General features: G+C 40.2%; 3 protein-coding genes and 1 pseudogene across 5 annotated transcripts in view; 3 read left to right on the forward strand and 1 right to left on the reverse strand.

Annotated features, from left to right (window-relative positions):
• Positions 1 to 8,890, reverse strand: part of rnf13 (ring finger protein 13) — a 40,926-nt gene extending 32,036 nt beyond the window's left edge. For both annotated transcript variants that reach the window (XM_086046714.1, XM_086046713.1), the window contains exons 1-3: positions 8,693 to 8,890; positions 3,542 to 3,737; positions 3,330 to 3,410 (exon numbers count right to left, since the gene is read on the reverse strand). In XM_086046714.1, coding sequence (XP_085902840.1) covers positions 3,330 to 3,410; positions 3,542 to 3,655 — 195 coding nt within the window. In that variant the 5' untranslated portion in view covers positions 3,656 to 3,737; positions 8,693 to 8,890. The remainder of the gene's footprint in view (positions 1 to 3,329; positions 3,411 to 3,541; positions 3,738 to 8,692) is intronic.
• A 661-nt stretch (positions 8,891 to 9,551) lies between these two features.
• On the forward strand, positions 9,552 to 12,883 carry LOC147138298 (protein ANKUB1-like). The gene is given in 5 exon segments (XM_086047681.1): positions 9,552 to 9,682; positions 10,886 to 11,070; positions 11,226 to 11,360; positions 11,762 to 11,804; positions 11,807 to 12,883. Coding segments are annotated over 4 exon segments (399 nt in total). The 5' UTR covers positions 9,552 to 9,682; positions 10,886 to 10,983; the 3' UTR covers positions 11,941 to 12,883.
• Positions 12,088 to 14,046, forward strand: LOC147138299 (protein ANKUB1-like; annotated as a pseudogene). Its single transcript, XR_015089009.1, has 3 exons — positions 12,088 to 12,109; positions 12,958 to 13,072; positions 13,151 to 14,046. The product of XR_015089009.1 is annotated as a protein ANKUB1-like (transcript).
• A 2,048-nt stretch (positions 14,047 to 16,094) lies between these two features.
• On the forward strand, positions 16,095 to 25,670 carry ppp1r2 (protein phosphatase 1, regulatory (inhibitor) subunit 2). The gene is made up of 6 exons (XM_086046691.1): positions 16,095 to 16,478; positions 21,412 to 21,519; positions 21,603 to 21,686; positions 22,499 to 22,605; positions 23,920 to 24,087; positions 24,386 to 25,670. Exons 1-6 carry the CDS (start codon positions 16,348 to 16,350, stop codon positions 24,403 to 24,405), a joined length of 618 nt encoding a protein of 205 aa, XP_085902817.1. The 5' UTR covers positions 16,095 to 16,347; the 3' UTR covers positions 24,406 to 25,670.
• Positions 25,671 to 26,323: the final 653 nt, after the last annotated feature.

Genomic DNA, 26,323 nt, shown 5'->3' on the forward strand with positions numbered 1-26,323 from the left:
AGTGCCCAAACCTGTGCATCGATTGATCTAAAATTTGAGATTTGGTATTGTGCCATCACTATCAACAATTACAACAAGTTTCATTAAACTTTTTAGATTTTTTTTCCCCCAGCCCATAGCGCCCACCGCTAGTTAGCACCCTATGCTCATGCACAGTGATGCATGCAACAGGTTTATGACTGGTATGACTGGCTGCCATGTACTATGTCAATTAAGTGACAAATTTCACAACAGATTATAGGCGGAAGTTTAGTTTTTTTTGTAACTCATTCACTGCCATTGACATGCAGCTATATAACTAGCATAAAACTGGGAGAGGCTGACTGATTGCAATAATGCCATGCGATCGACCGACACTCCCTTTCGCAAACTATCAATCGTGGTGAATGTAATGGGCACACCTACTTTAGACAATAATGCAGTTTTTTTTAATGCCGTGCCACATGAGTGCATGTTTTTTTACCTTGTCGCTTAGAGATTATGTTGTAATAATAATCCATTTCAAACACTGTTTACATTAAAGAGCCCCTTTTACACAGCCTGTCTATGGTCTCAATGATCTGTATATAATACGAGGTAGAAGGGAAATGGAACAAGCAGATGACGTAAAAGCCAGCAATGGGTAGACATTGTAATGACCTATAAAACGTTGACTATGAATTACAGCAGTTAAACGTTGAAAACACTGTACTGCTGGGACAAGTACCTTGAAACTCACTTCTCCCGCCATTGTTGTATTGAAAGCAATGTCCCAAACTGATTTGTATTCGATACTTCACACTAGACACTGACGGTGAAGTAATCGCATCAACGATGCTTGCTTGTTGTGTAAAATCACACACAGTTACAGAAATACTGCTTCTTTGCAGAATTCTGGATAAAACATGTAGTTCCTCTCATCGAGGGACCTTCTGCTGCAGCTCTGATGCGGCTCTGATGTGAGGTCTCTGTATAAAAGAGCCTGAGAGCATGAAACAAAGGGCTCATGCGGATGCACTAGACACTCATGTTAAGGCACTTACACACTGCACTTTATTTTCACAGGGCCCACCACGGGGTGGGCTGCAGGACGGAACAGGGACGGCGGCCCGGCACAAACTTGCTCATCTTTAGTGTTGGTTGCTAAGCGACTGAACAGGAACTAGCCTTGTTCCTTTTCCCGTTGGTTTGGATGTAAAAGTAGGCCACAGCTCGGCAATATGCATTTGTCATTGTTACCATGGAAATCCCTGGCAGCAGCTGATAAAACGGAAAGGGTCCATCCGATTCTAATGTCACAGCAGAATCTCATAAACACATTTACACCTTTTTTTTAATTTTTTTTTTACCTCATCTATATATGGCATGATTTTTTCATTTTAAAAAAATCAAATAAGGCCACTGAGCACAAGTTCGCCCATGTTCAAGGTCACAGATGAGCTGGAACATATCCCAGCTGACTTCACCAGTTCAGGTAGTATGACCCTGTCAGTCACAGGGTACAGAAAGACAAAGAACCATTCAGTTACACCTATGGCCAGTTTAAAGTAGGGCTGCACGATGTTGGAAAAAAATGACATTGCGATTTTTGGGGGGGGTTGCGATATATATTGCGATGTTAAAAATAGAATTTTCACCAGATGACTTGAATAGATTTGTTTGGGAATAATTTGGTTAACTCACCATGACATCATTGTATTCATATAATATCGTTTAATCCAGACGAAGGGGGTTCATCTGTGAATGATGATTGCTGTATATAAAAGGGATCACAGAGGTCATGTCTCTGTAACATAATTATTTAATAATTATAATAATAATTTAACATTGTATTTCACACTTCAATGTAAACAGCAGCAACATGTTAAAAAAAAAACCCCTCTAAAGCAGCAGCAGAGTTATAAACGCCTTTAAACTAAACTATAAAATATTAAAACTTAAAGAGCAGGTGCATTAGTCCCCCGAGTTGCTCACAAAAATATAACATTAACTAAAACGGTCTGTAAAAAACATATTGCATCTGTGATTTGTCGGTGCTGTTTGGACTTATTATAAGGAGTTATGCTGGCGAAGGCGTCTGTAATAGTTTTTCAAGTTTCACCTCGGGTCCTACTTCTTAGTTTGAACTGCTCATACAGGGGCTTGTGACAGCGATTGCAGCAACAACGGTGAGCCACTGTTGGCAAAGGATGTTTTGTTGTTCTGAATCTTCCTTTATATAGCAGAAACACTTTCATATTTTGGATGTTGACTTTCTTTTGGGGACTAAATCCACTGCTGCTTATGCCGTCGTCTCCTCTTCCTCCATCTCAAACCAGACAGCAGTCGCTGTGAGAGTGGAGGGGGAGGGGCCGGTGACTGCTTGGTAGGAGGGAGGGGGTGAGCGAGACAGGCTGTGTAGAGCACAGAGTAGCTTGCTGCTTTTATGAAGCAAAATAAAAGTTTGCGTGTTCTAAGAAAAAAAAAAAGTTAAAACATCGCACGTCCTACGATGTGAGTATCGCGCATGCGCACATCGCAATCGCGATGTTTAAACGACACATCGTGCAGGCCTAGTTTAAAGTCATCAAATGACCCACCATGCATGTTACTTGTTATCTGGGAGGAAAACGGAGTTCCACAGACGAACACACGTAAGCAGAGGGAGATTGTAACCGACAACTTCTGACTGTTAGGCCAACATGTCAGTCACGTGCCCAACTGTGCCGCCTCTGTTAAAATCATATTTAAATGTAGATTTAAATGGTACATGGGGTTTCATAAGCATCTGCTTATGATCGCTGTCCAATGAAAAGCCTCTATCACCAAATTTTAGCAAGCTACTTTTAGTGTTATGCTAGCATTTTTTTTTATTATTTGATTGAAGCTGCATAAATAATCAGATGTCACAAAGCAAAACATTGCGTTCCATGGGTTGAAATTCGTGTTGTTTTGGAAACGTGTGGCAAGTGTACACAGCAGCAGTTGTGCAAGTGAAAACAGAGAAGGCTTTGTTTGGCCGCCTGTTGCCCTGAGGGGTATTCTCAGTCTTGTGTTGCCTTATGATGCGAGAAGCAGTGCTGTAGGCTTGTTTCCATTTCAAAAAAGTAAAAATGCTACAAAAATGTTTTTTTTTTCTTTTAGCGGATTGTTGCTTTGGCACATATTTCACAGCCTATAAACTGGTTAACCTCATTTTATTTGTGACTAATGTTATAAAATTTCCTTCAACGTTAATAAAGATCTTACATTGGTAGCAGGTTGACCATGGAACAGATTTTTTTGCACGTCCATCATTTCAGATGGGATTTTTTTTTTCATGGAATGGAGTGCGTTGGACACATAGTATACCGCAATGCTTTCAGACTCACCTTCAATCCATCGCTAGGTAGTCGGTATCCAAACCTCGACGGAAGGTCATCAAAAGTCTTAGTTTTGTTGTCAAATGAGTACTGAAAGAAGGTTAAGAATTTCTTATTTAGGACACTGATTTAACACAGATATGTTATTATTACAAAAAGGCTGCGGATAAATCATCGCTAACTGCATCTTAAGGGAGGCATCGGCATTGAGAGTTACTCACGGCTGCGATGTCGGCTTCCACAGGCAGCAGGTTGAGGAAAGCAAAGAGCTGGACGGTGAAGATGGTGTAGATCTGCGTGGCCGACAGCATCAGCATTCCCAGGGACAGCAGCATCTTGGCATCCCGTTGCAACGCCCAGCTGCTGCTGCACCGCTCTCATAAACACACACTGTGATCCAGCGTGTTGTTGTCACAACTACAATAAACACAAACCGCTTTTGAGTACGGGTAAGAACTACAGAGGGGCAGGATGATTGCTAATTAGTCACTTCATTATTTCAGTTGTGAGGAATTGGTTAGTCATCCATCCATCCATTATCTATACCGCTTATCCTCACAAGGGTCGCGGAGCGTGCTGGAGCCTATTCCAGCTGTCTTCGGGCAGTAGGCGGGGGACACTGAATTGGTTGCCAGCCAATCGCAGGGCACACAAAGACAAACATCCGCACTCACAATCACACCTAGGGGCAATTTAGAGTATCCAATCAACTTACCATGCATGTTTTTTTTGGAATGTGGGAGGAAACCGGAGTACCCGGAGAAAACCCACGCAGGCACGGGGAATACATGCAAACTCCACACAGGGAGGCCGGAGCCGGGATCGAACCCACGACCTCTGAACTGTGAGGCGGACGTGCTAACCAGTCGATCACCGTGCCGCTATTGGTTAGTCGATTGTGTATTAAAGAAAATCAGGCAAGAACCAAAATTTTAACTCGTTTGTGGTGATATGCCGAAAGAAATGATCAAAATTTACTTTAATTGATTGGAAAGCTATTTACTAAAAATGATGCATTTTTGCTCACCTATGCCTGTGACTTATAGTGACAATTAAATGTTCTTCCACTAGATGGCATAAAGAATTAATCCCAAAGACATTTACAGTATATGTCTTTTCTGAGTCCTGACATTCAATCCCAGGTACCTATTTAGCAGAGCTGGGCACTTGACCCTTTTTTGCTCTTTTGACCTGGGTACCCTTACGGCCGCGACCCCCCGCCCTTATTCATAAAAATTATCTCCCCCCCCCCACCCCGTTCTGCCCTCCGGCCCCCACCGCCGCGGGAGAGATGCTAACGGCAGAAGCTTTTTAAGGATCATTAGCTGGCTAATTTACTATTCGAACCCGCTGTGGACACGCTTCATAATGCGCCACTAGTACTTTACTACGTACTTACCCAACTGCGTGTGCTTACTTCCATTGCAAGCCCCGGGTTGGTTTTGTCGTATTGTATAATTATTTGAGTCAAACAAATGGCCAGAAGTCGCATTCAACAAGTTATTTATTTTCCACACTCCCACACGGCCTTCAAAATAAAAGCATACCTGCAAACCACTATACACAGCAGGTTTGCTACGGCGTATTTGCGGAAGTAGAAGACGCCAGAAGAAGTGCATGAACTCCACCTTGATGTGGCAGCGTCATACTTGAGTGCTGCACGCAGCTTAACATACTCCCGGACACAAGTTGTTTTGAAACAGTTAAGTTCCAAGTCGGAGGGCGTCGCTTCAAAAAGACAGCGACAACAATGGATATCGTACCTGCTACAACCATAAAGGGACCGAGATGACTAGACTATGCATTTAATTTTATTGCCAAACTAGTTTCCTTTTGCAGCAGCAACCAGCTGTGTGCTGCATCCTCTCTCTCCTCTCCGTGTGGGAAACTATGTCATCGCAACATGTGACATAATGGACCGATCAGTGGAGCAACAATTCCTGATGGGTGCGTGGCATGTGTTGCAGACCTGTTGCCAACAGCACAATGCGTCGGTCACGTGAATCAATGCGGCAGTTGTCGCTCGCGCCGACGCAGGAGTAGAAAGAAGCCTAAAAAGAAGCCTTTCACTGAGTAGGCTGGGATGGAATTTGGCCGCCTCACGACCACGTCAAACGCATGAGGGCCGATTAGTAGGCCGGACCAAAATCCACTTCCGGCCCCTGCCCCAAAAATGGGCATCCGGCCGGGCCGGAGGATCCGACCGGTCCGGCTCAGGGACGGACTGCCCAGCTCTGCTATTTAGTACATACTGTATAATTGTTTCTTATTTCAAGTGTTATGGTAATAGTTTAGGGTTCTCTTTTTCTTTTCGATTTTAACTTTGCTTTTCAAATTCAGCTAGTTTTAATTAAGTTTTTATGACAAGCTTATCATTTTTATTATTATTTTTTAATGCTTATTTTTAGTTTAGTATCTGTCAATTTTAGTTTTAGTGACTGTTACAATCTCAATGTGCCACAGCTGTCATAAAACCGGCGGAGCATAAAAAAGTACATTAAGAATTAACCCCCAAATCTTATGTATACAATTCCCTCGTAAAGACAAAAACAAAGGACGCTTTTGCTATCATTAGTTTTATTTCAATTTGTTTTGTAAATAAAATAAAAATACAATAAATAATATAAAAACACCTGCTGCCATTCCTACAACAGAATTATAGTTTTGTGTTCAAAAACGCAGGTCCAAAAAAGTCACATTTCAGTATTCAATCAACAATCCAGCATTGTTTCAAAAGAAACCAGTGTACTGAATCAGTGCTGTATAGTATGCTCAAGACAGTAACAGCAGATATCCCCGCTTTTAAACGAATCTCTTATTGGCTAAAAATTGCATCAGAATCCAGAATAACGGCGCAGATAATCAGACAGGCCGATAATTGGTCTGTCCCCAGTGTAGAGGTTAGGCAGCCAGTGTAGCATTCAAATATTATTACCGGTAATTAACTTGAATTAACTGCAAATTGCTGCTGTAATATTTCAGATGTGGTATAAGTAACAATGATCTCCAGGGGTAATCATAAAACATTATTTGTGTTTCCCCCAGGAGTGAAAATGTAATCCACGCTTTTACTGTCTTTAAAGTGGAAGTCAACACAAACATTTTTTTTTTCAAGAATATGTTCTATGCAAGCCCACTAGTTGAAACAGGGCATTCAGATAAATATTGCGTTTGTGGCGTAAGTGTTAATGCACTCGTTTTTAGCCATCTCTGGGGGCGGCCATTTTTTTTCTGTCCACTGAAAATGACATCACAACTGCTCACAACTACCAATCACGGCGCAGATTCAGAAAACATTTCAGCCGTGATTGGTCGTTGTGAGCAGTTGTGATGTCATTTTCAGTCGACAGAAGACAAAATGGCCACCCTTTTTACACCCAACACTTATTCCACAAACGCAATATTTATCAGAATGCCGTGTGTCAACTTGTGGGCCTGCTGGGAACATATTCTTGAAAAAATATGTTTGTGTTGACTTCCCCTTTATTAAGGGTGCTTACATTTTTCACTCTGGGCTGCCAATTCCACTAGTGCACAAGAAGCCGCCTGCCTCCTCTCGACACCCTGGTCGTCACGGTAATGCAAAGCCATACTTGTGTTCAACGTGCTGCATTGGAAGTGGCCGGGTTGAGCAGTGGCTTATTTACATTAGAAAATATGTCTTTGGTCAGCTGGAGTCATATGGTGATTCATTGTAAGTGACAGTTGCATGAAAACAAAGTACTAAGGATGTTTAAAAAAAAAAAAAAAGTAAAATTCAAGGTTTTGCAAGAAGCCACCTGCCACCGTTTCTTGACATGAGGACGTGCTTCCTTTACTTGTCATAGTGCTTTTAAACTTTAGACATTTACAATTGCCTGTAAATATACTGTACAAAGAGCAAGCAATGCCCTTGGCCGAGTATGTCACACTCCACAGGCACGGCAAATGTTTAATTTTAGATCATGTTAATAAAACCACAGCCAGCAACTCCACCCAGTGCACTCTGTGGCTACTTACCAAGTACTGAAGTTCAACAGTATACCACATTCATGGAAAGTGAGACTTTGTTACTTATTGTTAATAAAACATCTCATCCTTAGTTTTCCTATAAATGCCCCTGTTTCTGACAAAAGAACAACTTCATGTTGCTACTTTAGTGAACAATAACTTGAATAACGTTCATCAGATGGTTTTGGGAAATAATATCCAAAACAGCATAAACCGAATGCATCACATATGCCAGTCATGTGATGTGGACTGAATATCACACATGACTCAGAACATTTTAAAAATCTAGTTTCCGTTAATTATTCCACCTGGAATGCTCACCTGTCCTGACTTCAGCGCAAAAATCTAAATCTAGGAATACTGATTTATGTTTTCATAATCTTTTTTTGTGTGTGTCTTTGCATAATTTACATAATGTCCCAGACAGCATGCACTGCAACATAGATGCGAATAGGGAGGCACTAGTTTACAAAAGCAGAGTCAGAGTTTCCAACTTTTTTTCATTTAAGCAACAAGGGGATTCCTGGTACGAAACGGACATGAGCGGAATCTTTCTTTTCTTCATACAACATGAAGGATCTTACGCAGTACAGTGCTAGTTACATAATGTCCATTTATATGTCGCAAAAGCAGTGATTTGTTGATGTGTTGAAAACTTACAGATTTCTAAGCCGCAAATATTTTGTCAAGTTCACTTTCAAATTGAAAAGTGTTTTGGGGGGTGTGTGTGGGAGGGTATCCTTTCTCATATATTTTGTTTTGAGGCCAGATCACGCAGCTCTATGATAATCCATCATCACAACGATGCTCAACTATTTCAAATCGATTATTGCAGGACACGTCTTAAGGTACCAGACAAATTACATTATTGCAAACAAGTCATACAGAAACAAATGTGCAGACACCATCCATCCTCAGTGATATCAAAGGATTAATTTTCTTAATGTGGTGGCACAACAACAAAAACATTCGGAATGTCTACTTCACAGAAAAAAAATAAAAGGGAAGCGAAAGCTACACTGCACATGACAGCTGTGAGCAGATGACTAAAAATCAAGTGACTTGCAATTTATCAAACACAGTAGATGTAACTGTGATTTGTTCAAAATGACACAACATCCAAACAGACCAAATCAGAACCTTAAATATCATGAGGTGAAGATGATGACAATATTTCAGACACCCACAAACAAAACGATTACACATGTATACATATGGAATAACACGCAGTGTAAAACAAATATTACGAGGCAAGACTGCTTATTCTAGGCTGGTACTCATAAATTAATGACGGGACACGTTAATGATGGGCGTTGCAAGGGGAAAAAAAACAACGAGCTAGGAACATGCTAACGCGCGTTAGCTGCAGCAGGGGACTTTACCTCAATTTCTTCGCGATGCTTTTTCTTATCCAAGTGAAGCTCCAGGCAGAAACATACAAGTCATGTGAAAGACTGACTGCAACGACATCGATCGTGGATGCACGTCATGCGTTCGAACGCTGGGGCCAAACAGCTAATCCACTCCGGTCCGCTATTTTCTTGATTCATGTGAGAGTACAACTTCCGTCACACGCGCATTCCGACGTCCCGCCTCTGATTGGGCAAAGTGACTGTCAATCACGTTTCTTTCCGGAAATGGTCCCAGACGTAAACACTTCACACGTGACGGCCCCAAAACAAAATGTATTGAGCTGCGTGTATCTCCCAACTGACGAATCATAGAGTATATTCACTTTTAGTGGGAAAAAAAATGTTTTATCTGTGGATGAAGTCGTATCTTTTTACATTTTTATCTAGATTTTATTCCCGCTGCAAACACACATGCAGCACCCTCTAATGCAGATGTCACCAACCTTTTTAAAACGGAGAGCTACTTCTTCAAACACACTTCTGAAATAACAAACGTGCACGAATTCCTTTTAAAATTGTGTTATTTCGTCATTAATGATATTCATTCATGTGAAGGCACTGATCGTGTTAGTGATTTCTCGCAATAATTAACAAATCGATATATTTCATTTGAAACGATCACTCGTACGCATTGCTTGAAAATCACAATGTCCCATTACTAGTGAGCTGTTTTTAGAACAGGCCCGTGAGGTACTCATTTGTCCTAGGGGGCTGCCCCCCCTGCTGTAGTGAAATCTTTTCACTTTTTTTCCCCCCAAGACCAAACAGAACATGAGTGGCGAGTCGTCAGGGCTACCAAAGCTTTCTGTGTTGGCCTAAACACTATCACAGAAGCATTAACTGACATCTGCAGCCTGTATTGTACGATTTATTCCATGAAATTGTTTTAATGCATTCCAAACAGTCTATTATCTTCATTTCAAGCATTTCTCTTGGCTGCACGGCTTCCAGTATATATATGTAAGATATTTTATTTCCCATAAGATTTCTGTCGGTATTTGCTGTCATGTCAAATCTCCAGGGCCTTCTAAATCAGTTGTTCTGGCCTATGTATTTTAAACCATATTAGTAATAAGACTGTTTCTTTAACGATCTGATTTCAAATTCACCTCATAAGGCCAGCTAACTGGCACAAAATAACCAGCATTTTTCTGCCCTCTGATTGGTTGGCCGTAGCAAAACTTGTTACAGCCAAGTTAAACTAGCAAAGCACATCATTAACAATCTGAACACATTAATACAATTATTAATCATCATCTCTGGTGAGTATGATGTACAATTCAAATGTTTTGTGTATTGTAATCATCACTTAAATAGCCATTCTGATCCGCTCCAGATATGCATGGAACAATTGTGTGCCATATTGCATTTTATATAGTATTGATGGTTTCTATAATTACAACATGATAGTGGTGGATTAAAGAACCTGGCACTCATTTATAATATAATTTCCTCCGGTTTACCTAAACAGCCGTCTTGAGTCACAACAATAATGTGCTGTGACACAATAGTAAGGAATCACTGCTTCGTGTGATCATCACATACCTGCACATGCACGTATTCTATTTTATTATTTTTTTTTACCATAATAATATCTTAGATTTAGACTTACTTTCAGGGGCCCCAAGGATACTCAACAATAAATCATGGCGGTAAAAAACTGTACTGTATATTTGTGCACGTTTGGGTATTCATGCACTAATAATGCTTTGGTGGAGATTGGGGATTGAACATACAGGAATTCAATGTCATATCAAGTCTACGTTTAACATGTGTACTTCACATTCGAGAGGTCCTGGGTCGAATCTCGGCTCAGGCTCTGTTTGGAGTTTGTAAACCCCCGTGCTTATGTGGCTTTTCTACGGAAAAATAGGAAAAGCACTAATGAAAATAGATGAATGGATTATGTGTACCTTTTGTCCTGGGCTTTGTTGACATTGTGTGTCTTTTTCTTTAACAGTTAAACTTATATTTCTCCTCACTCCAGTGTAGCTAGGACCGAACATAAAGTTTCAAAGGTCACATGCAAATGACAGTAAAAATTTCCCAGTAAAACTTTATTGAATAGCTGTTAAATTCTATCAAAGAACACTGAAACAAATGTAGCATTGCCTCAATACAGTGTGAGAGCAGGAAATAGTTATTCTCTTTCCTACTCGACAGAGAAAGAAGCTGACGTCAGATGGTTGGGCTATCTATTTTTTTCATCAGAAAACACAAGGGAGCACAAACATCAGACAGGGAGGACTGATGTTCAGGTCATGAGGATATTTGTCTGCTTCGAGGACTCCTGGGAGTCTTTTGTCTCTGCGGGTCAGACAATGGGGGCCATTAAACAGATGGTAAAGGTAATTGTCTTCATAATGATAAATATTTCCAATTGACCATGTTTTAATAAGAAAAGTTGAAATTTGCTCTAATTTATATTAAAGCTGTGATGCAATTCCAAATGTATATGATTTTCTTTATGGTGATCAGTAAATTTTGTGCTCTCTTCTGTTAGGAGTCTTTTCTTGTGCAAATATCCAATGACAACCAATACCTGGAACTAAGCTATGGTGGTGCAGTGCTCCAAGATTGTTGGGCTCTGTGTGACATGGGCATTAGGAGCAGCAGCGCCATAAAAGGCCTCATGAAGGTATTCTGACTTTTAAGCAGAAATTAGGCAACTGTGATGTGGGTGTGCAGTAAAGTACACCAGTTTACAGTCATTGAAACAAAAAGAGGAAGCGGAGGTTCCTTTTATTCGATGTACAGTATTTCTGACATGAAAGATCATTGAAGTAATTCTACATGTTTACATCTGACAGTGTTTTTTAATGGTTGCCCTAAAGGGGGTTCAGCCCTTAAAAATGCATCATTAAATATGGCAAGCCATTTCCAACCCCTTTTAAGTTGGTCAATAATTTGTAAAAAATAACACCCACACATGTGTGGCCTAACTAATATTATACAATTTTGAAAAAAAAAATGGAATTGTGAGTTATGAGGTCCATGGAGTGATATATAATTTTCGCTTTTTGTCTTTTGTTTCTTCAGATTTATCAGAGACCTTTGGTTTACGTCTTCAATGTTGTGACAGGACAACTTTGCCAGTTATGGAAAATGTGTCCTTCCAAAATATGTCAGTGGCGCAACTGAAAACGATAGTGTCTGTACAAAGTGGACTTCCTGTCAGTGCCTTCAGACTTACTACATCTGCTGGAATTCAGCTATAGCGCCGGGGCGCGGCCTTCTCAGAGCCGGGTTGTTTGGGAATGCAGCCCAAAGCGGGTGGCAAACTCCATCTAAGGCTAAATACCGGCACGAGACCGATAGACGACAAGTACCTTCAGGGAAAGTTGAAAAGAATATGACTGGAACACCCTGCAAGACTATGCTATCAGAGTGGGTAATTCTCTCTATTTTTCCCGTGTGTATAATTTCATACAGATGTATAACAAAATATTTACAGATTCTAAGATTCTATTTCATCATAGGGTTATGGCATTATGCTGAAGCGATGACTACCCACTGTTGCAAACTTTGTGACTTCTTGCTATTTATTAGCAACTTTTCTGACCCCTCTAGCATTTTTTTTCTTATATTCCAGCCATCGTTAATGGTTACTAGACTCTGAGACCACTTCCTGGAGGTGTTCACCCCTTTACATAATGACTGCAAATCAATCGCACTTTCGCAGTTGATTGTACTTTGACTCCTGGAGGCAACATAATTGACAAGCTACAGAATTACACTTTGCCAATTAGAATAGTGGATCAGTAGATGTGGCACATGCAGTAGACACATCACCAGTCACAAATCCTTCTTGCCCACACCTGGGCAATTTAGCCAAACATTGAAGTGCCACTGATCAGAGACTTATTCTGGTGGTAACACCGTTAGCTACTCTGTGCTAAAAAATCTACTTATTATATACAATATACTTATTGGATTCCTCGGTGTAGCAGCATTTTGATATAAATTGGATAAGATAAGATAAGAATGCCTTTATTGATTTTCAAATTTTCATTGTTACAGCAGCAAAGATATAGACACCTTTTCAGAAATAGGCAGCTAACAAAAGATTTACTTGATTTCATAATTTTGCACCAAATTTAAATAATAAGAAAAGTTTCACACAGAGCATTGTCATTTTTGTGTAATCAAACAAATGGTGACATAAATAAATAAATAAACAAACAAGTAAATAAATAAATAAATAAATACATTTCTGCATATTGTTTCTGTCTTAGGTGCAATTCTTTGTTTCGATACCTGGGATGGGTGGGTTGAGAACCTCCAAGGTTCCCTCCTTGGCCACACAGCGACAGTCCAGAGTCATTTGTCAGAGGAGAGGCTTGTAATGAGGTCAGACATGTCACAGAGTCTTTATTAAGAGTTTTACTGCAAGTCCACATACTGTAAACATTTTCTCAATGTTTACAGGTTTCAATTGACGGTGGCACTCTACATTGCGGCCTCTTTTGGCCACCTAGAGCTGGCAGATTGGCTACTGAGGAGGGGTTGGTGAGCCTGTAGGGTCCATCCATACCGACAGTGGTGCCACCAAAACTACCCATAGGGATGCGAGAAGATGTCCCGCCCGTGTAGCAGCACAAAGCAGTCAGCTCCTCATCCTCAAGCTTTTTGTCGCCGAAAATATTATGACCTTGTTAGGCTGGGACGCAGGTGGACTGGACCCTTTGAAAATTGCCATTCGACATGGACATAGAGCATGTGTGTGCTACTTAGCAGAGAAGCTATGTTCAATAGTGTCTTTGGCAAATATTTCCCTGTCCATGTGTATCTACCTTCATGTATCAGGCGCTGGCTGCACCCAGTGCAACAAAGGATGGCCTCAAGTCACGACCAGTATACCTTAAATAGCCAAGTGCTGTTGGTAGATGGCTTCCCCCAGTCACAGATGTCGTCCAATCCAAGGAGACTGGAGACCAAGCAAAGTATCAGCAACTTAATTTTCTCCACCAACAGGGTGTTGCCACATCATGCAAGCTACCCATGATACCTGCCCATTTTAAGAAAGAGATTCAGAACAAGCCAAAATACAGGCAGATCATGGGCAGACAGGATGGTGTAATAATGGGTGACACTTGTGAAGGACCCAGTGGCCTATGCGCCCGCCATTGTTCACTCCCACCTCTTAGCAGAAAACACATTCCATGGCAAGCATTTGTTGGCGCATCACCAACCTCCCACCGCCTCTTCAACACGCCTTTGCACCCCAGACGTCGAATCGCCATTGCTTGACAATGACCAGGTTTCTATTCTTCCTACTTTATATTGAAGCAACCACAATTATAACATTTTTAGTATTCAAATAAAATAAAAAAAACACACACAAAGAAACACAAATTCAAAAATAATTTAACCTCCTAAGGCTTAGTGGCCACATATGTGGACAGTACTTTCTAGCTCTTGTGTCCACAAGCGTGTGCAGTGTCGAACTGTGGGTGTTTTGGACACATAAGTGGGCACTTACATTGCCATCTTGTGGTCTCAGAAGAGTTTTACATACTACAGTCAAAATACAGTACAATACAATACAAAAAACTAAAAGATGATGCTTAGTTTTTCTTCTAATTAGGTTCCATTAAGCCCAAATTGCAAAAAATAAATTTAAAAAATGCATGTTGAAAAAACAGGTTGGGCCTTAGGAGGTTAATAATAATTAACAAAAAATTTTAAAGTATATATTTCATGAATTTTTCTGGGTGGGCAGTGTGTCAAACTGGGTGGGCCTGTGCACACTTAGGCCAACCCATGGCTCCGCCCCTGGTCACAAATGTAGTGCAGGACAGTGGATAATCCATCTGCCTCGCCACCTGCCTGAACCGCAGTGGATGATTAAGAAATCCTTCGGAGTGACAAATGAAATGAGAACATTACCTCAGACTTCGCCACAGGAAGCCACTCCCTTTACTTACTTAGCTTTTTGAGACATACAGTTAAGTGGTTAGTGTGGAAATAATTAACGCCGTGAATACATTTTGAACACTTTCTGACAACAGTTCAATTGAAGGCTGGCATGAATGAATGTATTATCCTTGTTGTTTTCGCCTCTGCTAGATGTTTTACTTGCGATTAAGACCAAGCAATTGATATTCTGTCCATCTGCATTTGTAATTTATAATCACAATCAAGATTTTCCTGCCAACAATAAAGTTCTGTTTCTGAATCACACGTTCACAAATGAGTCACTGGCCGTGTTGTGGTTCATTTTGTCCCCCTGACTTCTGTGCCAGTATTGTGCGTTCAGTCTCTACTCAGTGACAGTGTCAATGTGAGTGTGAATTGTTGTCTGTCTCAATATGTGCTAGGTGTAGTCTATGGCAACCGTTTTTTAACATTTAAAAGTTAAGTTTGACTGGAATTTATCTTTAACTTATCTGGAATTAACATTGTGGACATCAAAAAAACGTTTTTCTGACGAGTCATTATTACATTTTGAATACAGTACTGCAGTTAGATTTTTCCCCCCACATCTGTAATGTAATTGTGAATGGTTGAAACAACAAATAAATATATTTGTAATTCAGTTTTCCCTAGTCAACCTAAATAATTGTACACTGTACTTAGAAGTGGAAGTAAACCCAAACATATTTTTTTCAAGAATATGCTCCCAGCAGGCCCACTAGTTGAAACACTGCAGTCTGATTAGTTTTGCATTTGTGGAATATAAATTAAGCAGCAAAATGCACTTGTTTTTAGCCATGTCTGGGGGCGGCCATTTTGTCTTCTGTCAACTGAAAATGACATCACAACTGCTCACAATGACCAATCACGGCTGACCTGTTTTCTGAATCTGAGCCGTGATTGGTCGTTGTGAGCAGTTGTGATGTCATTTTCAGTGGACAGAAACACATTGGCCGCCCCCAGCGATGTCTAAAAACGAGTGAATTAACACTTATTCCACAAACGCAATATTTATCGGAACACCCTGTTTCAACTAGTGGGTTTGCATAGAACATATTCTTGAAAAAAAAAAATGTTGGCGTAGACTTCCCCCTTTGAATTCAAAGCACTCCAGGTCTCCCACTGACCCACATGTCTGTATGGAAATTCAAAATAATAGAAAATAAATATAATGTTTTTTAAATGTTTTTTTTTAATCTATTTATTTATGTATTTGCCCCAACCCCCAACACACACCCCATTTATTTACAAAATTTACATTTGGCCATAAACAGAGAGATAAAAAAATCCTTTTTTTCAGTTTGTCATATATGAGGAGTAAGAATTTTGTGATTTTTTTTATTATTTAACTAAACAAGGGAGCAGTGTTTGTTTTCTGCTGTAAGATGTTGAGTAAAATGCTTTTGACCGAGGGCCCCAAACGTTACACGGAACTCGCGCTTTTAAACTATCGCGATATGATGTCTCGAGTACACCCGCTCCCAGCACAGTTACCTCGCCAGTCGTGAGCCAACAGAGTAGAAATGTGCTCTCGCTGCGTAGCTCCTATCCATTTCTTTCCAGAACGTACCGAAAACCGTTGAGTTATCCAAGCAAGCATGTTTGATCCCCTCTTTGAACATTGAGAGGAAGAAATTGACTTGGGAAAAGCAGTGGGGGATTCACACCTGCGCGAGCAGCCCGCTTTGACAGCCAACGTGGGAGAAGGAATGGCAGCTCCGCGGCCGATAAAAGGCATCCTGAAAAATAAGAATAACGCCGCCAGCGTTAAACCTGCGCCTGGTGACTTTCTGGGAGACAAACCCGAACAAACTGCCGGACTTTCCGATGAAGACCAGCAGTGAGTGTTTCCCTGTTGCCGCCTGTCGGGTGTGTGTATGAATGGCTTACATTTACGACAGCTAGCTTAACAACAGCCCCGCTTGTTAGCGCAGACTAGCGTAACTTTACGACCGTGAAAGTCGCAACATTTGTGTTATTTCCTGTCTGCATGGTTTTCTTGTTTTCTGCTTGTTTCCAGGAGCTCAGAGTTATGCTCTATAAGTCTTCTACGTGTGTTCTAACAACATTCTTCGCGAGCCTTTTTTCTGACACATCTTCTGTTACATGCAACGATTCTTCAGGCATATATCATGCATGTCATATCATTACACATTCCACTTGTTAAATAAATGATAAATGCACACAATCATTGTTCTATCAATCAAAGTTCATATTGAGACTACTCACTTTTATGGCCCACTATTTGATATTGTTTGATCCCCCATATTGTCTCATTGACTTTACTTACTGTCACAATGTAATATCATGTTACACCCTTCTCACTTGTCTTGGTAACTGAGTTACTAATGGACACAGAATCTATTATTTAACATCCCTTATTTTGCTACCTTAAACGCATTTGCTATTTCGTTCAAAAATACTAGTCATATGTTTGGGATTTACAGGTGTCCAATGGGCATTGCAGTGCAATTCTACACTATTTTAAATTAGAGTAACACTCAGGAACATATGGTTAATTAATACATCTCTCTTGACAGTATGCTTTAAAAGTCAATACAGTGATTTTGTGTTTTGTGTGGGGCTAGGGAACAAAATGTATACCAAATATCATTGGTGGTCATTTTACAAAATTTTGCTGGTCCGTCATTTGTCATCCGTCAGCGGCCAGGGTACCTGTCCGTCATTCGTCAGTCAATCATTTTTCACATCGAACTGAATTGGAATCGTCAGTTTAGTTAGTCCATTAGAATTCTGTTGGTCTGTCAGTCGGTCCCCCAAAAAATTGTCAGAAAAACGGGTGTCCACCAGTGGCGTACCTATGGACCGTCAGTCCATCACTGACTATCATTCGTCATCCGTCATTTTAAAAAGGTTTCCCGTCAATCATTAACAAAATGGCCGTCCGTCAATGATAGATTGACGGACTGGTTCGCCACTCTGACGGAATGCCCACCTCTGTAAAATATAATATATACTAAAAATGTTTGTAATTGTCAACATTAAAGCGATCATCCAGGCGGGATGGTCCACTTTTCAAAAACAAGCTCAATTTTTATTTTTTTTTATCAGGAAAACGATATTAGCTTGCATTTGAAATTTGATCAATTTGTTTTGGAGAAATCAGTGAACAAATAATGATTTCCAAAACACCCTTAAATCACTACAGATTCTTTTAAGGGGCGTGAATTTTGGTGCTGACGTAATTTTAACATACAAACTTATTTTATAAGTCCCTAAACTCAGCCCGTCCAAGTGTTCCTTTAATAGTCGGAAATACGCTGAAATGAAAATTCTTGGCCAAAACAGAAAATAAAGAATCCAATGCAAAAAACAAAACCAGAAGGAAATTATAATACTGTTCCTTAAACACCTAAAAAATGAAATAAAGAAAAAAATCCTCTGCTGGTTCATTTTCTGTTGTAAAAATGAAATATTTAATCCCCTGTATTATTTTTATTCCAGTATAGTATACACATTTACCAGTAGTTGGGTGTCTGTCCAGGATACAGCTTTATCCAAACATCACAATACAATATGGACCTCACGATACAATAATTATCACGATATTGTGGGGAGGTTGGTGATATTAAAAAGCTCATGATACTTTATAAAACTCAACAATAGTGTAAAAAAAAAAAAAAAAAACTCATGATTTTGGGAAAAAAACACAATGTTTTGTTGTTGTACATAATAACAGCAATGACAAAGAAATAGGCTTGGCCAGTCATTTTATTGTCATGTGTTCCTATTGGCTCAGTGGTGCAAAGTATCATGGTCTATGTAGTTCATAATGCTGTGTTCGGGTGACGTGGGCAAAAAGTAAGGGTTTTTGATTGACATGTGCTGCTTTTAATATCGTAACATGACGACGACGACGATATGGCAATTTTAATATTGTGTTATCGCCATTATCGTTACATCCCTCGTGTGTGTTCTATTTGGGACAGGCTTGAGACTAACCTTACTACATTACACTGACTCATGCTGCTCGCACTACACCTAACCAACCACCTGTTTCTAAGGTTTGTAGTAATTAGGCTGCTACTGTCTCAAATGTATTTGGCCACATAAAGAAAATAAAACAGTTTTGATGATTCTACATGTTAATCAATTAATACATAAGCAACATACATTATCGACACTTAACACATATTTATGAGTCACTCCAAATTAGGGCTCGGCCGCCTTTCTAACGTCGGTAAAAATGGCTGAAATGGAGAAATAGAGATGCCTGTTGTAAAATTCTCCAAAATAGCACAGTTTTGCGGGGTAGAATACCATATATATTCTTGTGGCTCTCACAGTGTACCAAGTAAACGGAACCGTTGTTACAGAATTTCCAAGTCTTATTAGTGTGCTTTGCGATGCAGTTATTTACCAAATTGTGTATGCGATTCCCACAAAAGCCACGCCAAAAGCCACGCTGGTCTTATCACTCTATCAGTCATTTTGTGATCAGTGAGTATCAGCCATTGTCCCTCTGCTAACCGAGCCAGCAGCTCTAGACGTGAGCTAGTAATGTTAGAGCAGCACTCTGTAAAATTAGGCCAGAGATGACAGCTATTAGTGAATTCCATTCCCGGCAGTGAATCAAGCTTTTTCTGTGTTGATCCCAAAATAGCCTCTGTAAGTGAGTGAGGAGGTAAAGGGAAAAAAAAAAACAGCTAGAAGGTTCCTGGAGTGGAGCCCTGCACCATGGTTGAACCAAATCTGTTATGCGACAGTTTTCCCATATAAATGATGAAGCAAGCAAATAAATGAAGCAAGATATTAAAGAGCAATCAACCCAAACAATTTTTCCAACAATATGTTCCCAGCAGGCCCACTAGTTGAAACACGGCATTCTGATTAATAGCGTGTTTGTGCAATATGAGTTTAGCAGCAAAATCCACCCCTTTTTAGCCATCTCAGCTCATTATCAAAGCTGAACAGTGATTGGTCGTTACTTGATCCGTGGGTAGTTGTGATGTCATTTTCAGTCGAGAGAAGGGACAAAATGGCCGCCCCCGGAGAAGGCTAAAAACAGGTGGATTAACTCTTATTCCACAAATGCAATATTTATCAGAATGCCTTGTTTCAACTAGTGGGCTTGCATAGAACATTTTCTTGAAAAAAATATGTTTGGGTTGATTTCCGCTTAATATAAAGTACTATTGGCAGCTGCTAAACACTCATAATAACTCCAGAAACACTGATTTGTTTTTGGGCAGCAGTTAGCGGTGGTCCTTTGCCATTAAAAAGAAAAGTTAATATTGGTTTTATAATTATTATTTTTTTCAATATCCAATATGAGCTTTCCCCAGCCTGCCTCAACAATGGCCGTCTTATACTCTCATTTAGTTTTGCAGCAGCTTAAACATATTTCCCTGCTTATGTGTTGGTCATGAGCAAATCCCTTTTCTCTTCTCATTCTACAACCAAAGGATATCCTGGCTAAGCCACCCATCATCCCGTCAGCTGTCCCAATTTAAACAATACAACATTCCTGTCTACACTTCAAACAAGAACTCAAATCCTCAAGTTGTCCCACCCAACCAGTACGATTAACAGATGTCTGGCAAATATTACTGTGCTGCCAATCATTTCTCGTATTGTGCCGCACAATGCACAACAAACGACCTGATCAGATTTGAAATTGCGGAAATGAGTTAGATGACTTTGAAACATTTCTGCAACAGATTTAATTAGCACAGGCCATGCTTTCTTGTACTGTATGTTTTAACTAGCTGCTATCTCCTTAGTAAACCAATGCTCACTGCTGTTGTTGATGGGTTCGCTTCACAGAAGTCGCTAGGGTAGCACCTTTCCTCACTGTCCTGCGACTCTGTCACCTGATAGCGCTGCTCAGCTCTCTCTCATGACTCACTTTATTTAATGAGTTATCTCCAAGCGAAATATTGCCAGCTGGAGACCATCTCCGGGTAAAGTCATCAGAATATGACCCTATATTTATCTGTGGCTGCGGTTGGTTGTTCACCCCCCATACCACTCCTTGGTTGGGCAGGTTTTTATTACAGAGCAGAAATGAACTGACTTTCATGTTAAATAGAGAGAGGCTGATTATCGGCGCCGATATTTGGCGTTTTGTAAACATTCTGCATCGGCCTTTGATAACAGTCCGATGGTCGATAAGAGATCAATATAAAACAGGGTTATTTTGGTGCTGCATCAGAGCATTTCAGTTGTATTAAAGTTTTGGAAAACTTTATTTGCTCTAGAAAACTTTCTGGAATGCTTTATTCGTTGGGGTATCCGTTTAAAACATGCTACTGATAGTCTGGGAGCACACTGCTATTTTTGTTTGAAGAAAAAAAAGGCTTGTCAAATGTGTGAAAAAAAAGTTTTATAAATGAGCTTAAGGCATTTACACAAAGTTGAGGGTTGGAGTTTGTACTTTTTTACGTTTTGATGCCAATATTTCCCTTTTACTACAAACGGATATTGGCTCCGAATATTGGCCTCTTTGGCACCTAATAAGCAGTATGAGTGCTGAAAAAAACATAGCGATCTGTCTGAAGTCATTTCTTGCACTGATTGAAAAATTGATGCTCATAACATTTTTCATGCATTTGGTCTTGAGTGTTCCCAAAAGAATGCAGTCAAAAGTGAAAACTGGGACATGTTCAGCCCCAGTTAAAATGTGGTCGCTTTTGCTCTTGGAAAGATCTTTTGGGACCGAGGATGCCGGTCGGTAGCGGTGTGTGCTGGTCACAATGCACTTGTCTATCGTTGACTTCTCACTGCTTTTGTGTTGGCCCTTTTTTTTATAGAAAGAAAACCCAGAAGTGGGACGAGATGAATATCCTGGCCACATACCATCCAGCAGACAAAGATTACGGCCTGATGAAGATAGACGAGCCCAGCACACCTTATAATAGGTTTGCCTTTTTATCACAGCATTATTTTAATTGAAAAGAGTCGACTGAATATTTGTCACATGGTCAAAATATGTGCTTTTTAGGATGGTTGGAGACGACGAGGATGAAGGGGCCTTGAGTGACTCAGAAGGTCGGAGTGCACTCCCAGTGGATGACCTGACATCAAAGTAAGAAATGAATGTGCATGCAACAGATGAGAAGGGCGTCAACGTCAAATTTGGTGAATTAAAAAACAAAAGGCTAGTTACAGACGTGGACAAATTGCAATCTTTATAGTTTTTGAGCCTTGCTAACCTGTGTGTCAAGAGAGAGATGTTTGTTTTCTGCCGTCTAATGGAAGTGCATCGATGCTGGAATGAGACGAGCTTCAGTGAGGATGGTGGTTAGCTCCAGGCTAGCAACTCAATTAGCCTCATTTGTTTCCTTTGGAGGCCTCTCGTTATCAGCTGATCATTTCCTCCTATCTCCGATCGCCATGTCCACCCGCTCACCCTACCAATTTTTTTTTTGAGGCACCTTACCTCAAAATACATTTTATTGTCTTGTCTTTGTCCACATCTTGTGTAACAATCAGATTTAAGATGACAGGCTGAATCAGGACAGTTTGGTTTGAGTGTAGTAGTACAGTAAATGGGCTCTTCCCCTACGGCCATTCAGCACCGTGCGCTCAGCCATAAAGCATTATTCATTTTGTCCTCCGCTGCTGTGTGCGAGAGACAGCACGAGTAAATCTGTTATTTTTGCTTCATGCTCGAGTACTCACAATCTCACATGCTCGCTTCTTCTCCTCTGCTTCTGTGCCCGCGCTCTCCTCCCCCTAATCTCATCCTCCTCTTCCTCCCCATCTGCTCTCACTCCAAATAGGGCCTGGTTTGAAAGTCAACCAGATATTCACAACTGACTGAACTGCAGAGAAGTTGAGGTGTGATGGAATGTCTAAAGGTAATAAACTGAAGAACCTTCTCCTCTTTTTGTCAAGGCTGAAAGCAGCAGAAGGCTCAGAACCTCGATTTATGAAAGAGGAAGAAGAGGAGGAGGAAGAGGAAAGTAGTGAAGAAGAAGAGGAGCTATCGCCAGAGGAACAAGGTGAGCCAAGACATCTGCTAGCCCTCGACTTCATTATTGAATATAGTTGTTGAGGCGGCCATACTTTTCTTCTGCCGCTCAAGTAGAAATCAGCAATTGATTGACATTTTTGTGAATGCCGTCTGCCATATTTTTGTGTTGAAATTAATTTTCTCTCTAGGATAAATGAGTCCTGCTAATAATCCATCCATCATACATAGTTCTATATCGGCTTGTTCTCATTTGTATTTCTGATGCTGGGCAAGAGGCGTGATTCAGCCTGCACTGGTTGCATACCAATCGCAGGCCATACAAATCACATTTTCATATACAGTCGGGTCCAGAAGAATGGAATGGTTCACACAGCCACAATAAATGTAACATTAAATCGTCAACACGTAATTAAAGTCTCGATTAATACTGTGTTTGTGGAATATGAACTAAGCAGCAAAATATACCTGTTTTTATCCATCTCATCTGATGGAGATGATATGGAGATGATCGTGACTCATTTATATGACATATTTATAGAGTGACTTGTATAAAGTGTGGATGTGTTGCTTAAAAACCATCAAAACGTTTTTATTTATGTGGTGAAATGCATTTGAGATGACGATATCATGATAAAATATTAATAAACAGTGAATGAATTTGGCCAAATAAAAAATGTAGCGACAATAAGACAATGAAACTTTGGCTGATGATGCCTAAGGAGATGAATCGTAAGATCAGTGAGATCTTCAAAGTTGCTTTTTGGTTGAGGCTGAATCATCAATCATTTTTGCCCGATTTAACTTCATCTTTTAAATGATTAAAATCTCAGACGATGTCCTTACCTGCCATTGAAATGTACGTTCTAGTGGGCTTTGAACAGTTCCAGTAGGTTTGTGGTCAATATTCTTTCCAGTACCTTAGGTACTGGTTGCTATGGACCTTTGAAAGATGTACAGTATGTAACCAAAACCTTCAACACATTTTTTTTCCTCAAAATTAGGAATTTCAACCTGGCAATAATAACATTGTTATAACTTTGTCCATTTTTGAGGTACTTCAATGTATTATAAATCATTTTGAAAGGGAATTAAGTTTAGAATTAGAATACAAAGTATTTGAATATCTCAATTTGAATCTTTTGACCCATTTAGCCAGAGCTGGTCACATCCTGTATGTTTGTGTGAAACATACAAAGAAAGGTCTCAAAGAATCAATCTCAAAGAAAGGTCTTCTCAATTAAACCTTGACTTTTGTTTTCCAAATCAAAGGGCTCATCGCGGCCAGATGAACGTGTCAATTGTATTTTGTTTTACATTGACGTTTCCCCCCTTTTCGCTACAGCCAAAAAGAAACATTTTCAAATGATGAGGAAGAAGCACTACAATGAGGGCCTCAACATCAAGCTGGCTCGGCAGCTCATCGCGAACGAGCTCGAGGAGGACGAAGACGAGGAGATGAGGGATGAGACGGAGGAGGCTGAGGAGATCAGTGTTGACCCACCACAGGAAGGTAATTAAGTATTTGGCTTGGGTTAAAGGTTCTATTGAGCCGGTTCAGTGAAGGAAAAATATTCACTTATTTCTCTTGTTCACAATTTGAGAATCTTTGCATGTTGATGTATAATAAAGTATGTAACAGTAACTTGAAATGTACACATAAATAGAAGTGATCTGTATACAGGCATTATTTTGGAATTGGGCACTTTGCCTCCGTACTAAACTCAACCTGCTCGAACTGAGTAGAGCTGAGCCGAGTTGATACTGTAGAGCCGCATTATTAATGGAAATGTTTGTTTTGTTCTCTCTAGCTGATTCTCTGGACTCGTAGATGAGGTGTCTCTTCCCAGCTCCAGTACGTGTGTCGGCTCAACATGCTGACAGACGACGCCACTGCGCTGCGTGTTTTCAATGTCAGGCCAAACACCAGACCCCCGCTTCACCCATTTAACTCCGCATAAACAGCCAGTAACCTTCAATTCACCTGTCTCCACTGTTCCAAAAAGTGCAATAGAACCTCAAACCTAGTGGAAATGTCCTTCCTTGACCCAATGAAGGTCCCCATCTCCCTCCTCATTGAACTGGCGTGCACTGAATATACTGTCTGAGTGTAAAATGAATTGAAGGCCTTTGAGGAAAATAGCTGAGACGTCCCTCGCTACAGGCCCGAGTGCTGGAAGGTCAAGCAAAGGGAAACCCCCTCCGGTGACTATGCTTGTACCGGCTGCAGTTCAGATGGACTTTGAATCTGTGACTCACTGCTCTCGTTCGTTTTGATATCGTTGACTGTTTTAATTTGATGGCCATAATTGGTAGACATTGTGGATGTTGCAGTGTCACATAACAGGTCGAAAAGTGACTTTTCTTAAAGCAAATCAACACAATTTTTTTGTTCACTTGATTTTTTTGGCTCTTTACAAAGCACCAAACCTCACTTATAATTTTAAGAGTATCTCTGTCCTCTTGAGTGACCTTTTCTAAACACTGAAAGATTTACAATAGTGGTTTTCTTTCAAGAAGCACTTTGCCACGTACTGTTTTGTTTTTTTCCCTGCACCTCAAGCTGATGAGTGTAAATGACAGGACTGATTCAGGCTCTAGCTCCCTGTTGTTCTTGGGTGGAGTAATAATGTTATCTAACATTCAAGGACGGAACAGTATTAAGTCATACAAACGGTGGACTAGTGCATGTAGATAGGAAGAAAGATGGAAGAAATACTGTATGTTTCTCTTTCACAAGGCTCCTTTGTCAACTTGAATACAACCAATGTTCCCTGCGCTTTGATCATTTTGACTTTCCATAATGTCTAAGCTTCAGCATACAGAATTTAACTGTAAATTTGTAATGAGGAAGATACAATGAATGACCTAGTTCACTTTGTGCTTTGCTAATAATGTTCGAGCAGGAGGAAAAAAAATGATGCTACTGATGAATAAATTAATAAATGTTGGCTTTATAATGGGTTCCTAATATATAATGTTATCATTTCAAATACTGAGGGAAAGGTTGACAGTTAAGTAAATCGGAGACTTGACAGTATCTTATGTTGTATTCTTACTTTTTTTGTTGACCCATTAAAGTCTTGTGACTGATAATGTGCTGAGCATTGTGTTTTGGAGATGCAGTATAGATTAGAACATCGTGACTTCGGCAAACTCACCATTGCAGTTTGTTGTTATCATCGGAAGTTAGTATTTTTCCATTATTGATGGATTAAGACATAGACCATTTGCACAAACTGTCTCATTTGCTGCAGTATTTTGCTTGCTTGTTCTTTCCTGATTTTGTAATGATGATCTGAACTACCGTCGTGAGTAGGTCTGAAAACTGTGGATGTCACTTGTTTTGTTTCCATGTTCATCACAAAGTACAACACCTCAAAAATTGAAAAATTAGACGGGAGACCTTTAATCGTCATGAGTAATGTCACTCTGGACGACAGGAAAGACTTAAATTTAGTAAGCGTCTAAAAAAGTCCAAGTCCAATTTTCCCCTTTCTTTGGATTTTGTGTCTTATTATGATCTCTAAGAATGGTACGAGGGAGTCAAAACGTGACAATAAGCATGGAACTAGAAATAGAAACCGCTGTGACATTGGAAAGGATTTGGGTGCTCGATACAACGAGGTATAATATTAATACTTGGACAAAACAAGTGAAAAACAGTTCTCTTGAGGGCTTGCAGTGATATCTGGACACATGTAATCTAGCTACTCGACAGTTGGGGGCACTGTTCAACAGCAGATTGG

Source organism: Filicampus tigris, chromosome 12, assembly GCF_054856515.1.
Source record: "Filicampus tigris isolate MCC_2025a chromosome 12, RoL_Ftig_1.0, whole genome shotgun sequence".
NCBI lineage: Eukaryota > Metazoa > Chordata > Actinopteri > Syngnathiformes > Syngnathidae > Filicampus > Filicampus tigris.

Coding starts and splice junctions, on each gene's coding strand:
- ppp1r2 (XM_086046691.1), top strand. CDS start 16,348: ATGGCAGCTCCGCGGCCGATAAAAGGCATCCTGAAAAATAAGAATAAC. Junction 21,520..21,602: donor CCCAGCACACCTTATAATAG/GTTTGCCTTTTT, acceptor TGTGCTTTTTAG/GATGGTTGGAGACGACGAGG. Junction 24,088..24,385: donor TGTTGACCCACCACAGGAAG/GTAATTAAGTAT, acceptor TGTTCTCTCTAG/CTGATTCTCTGGACTCGTAG.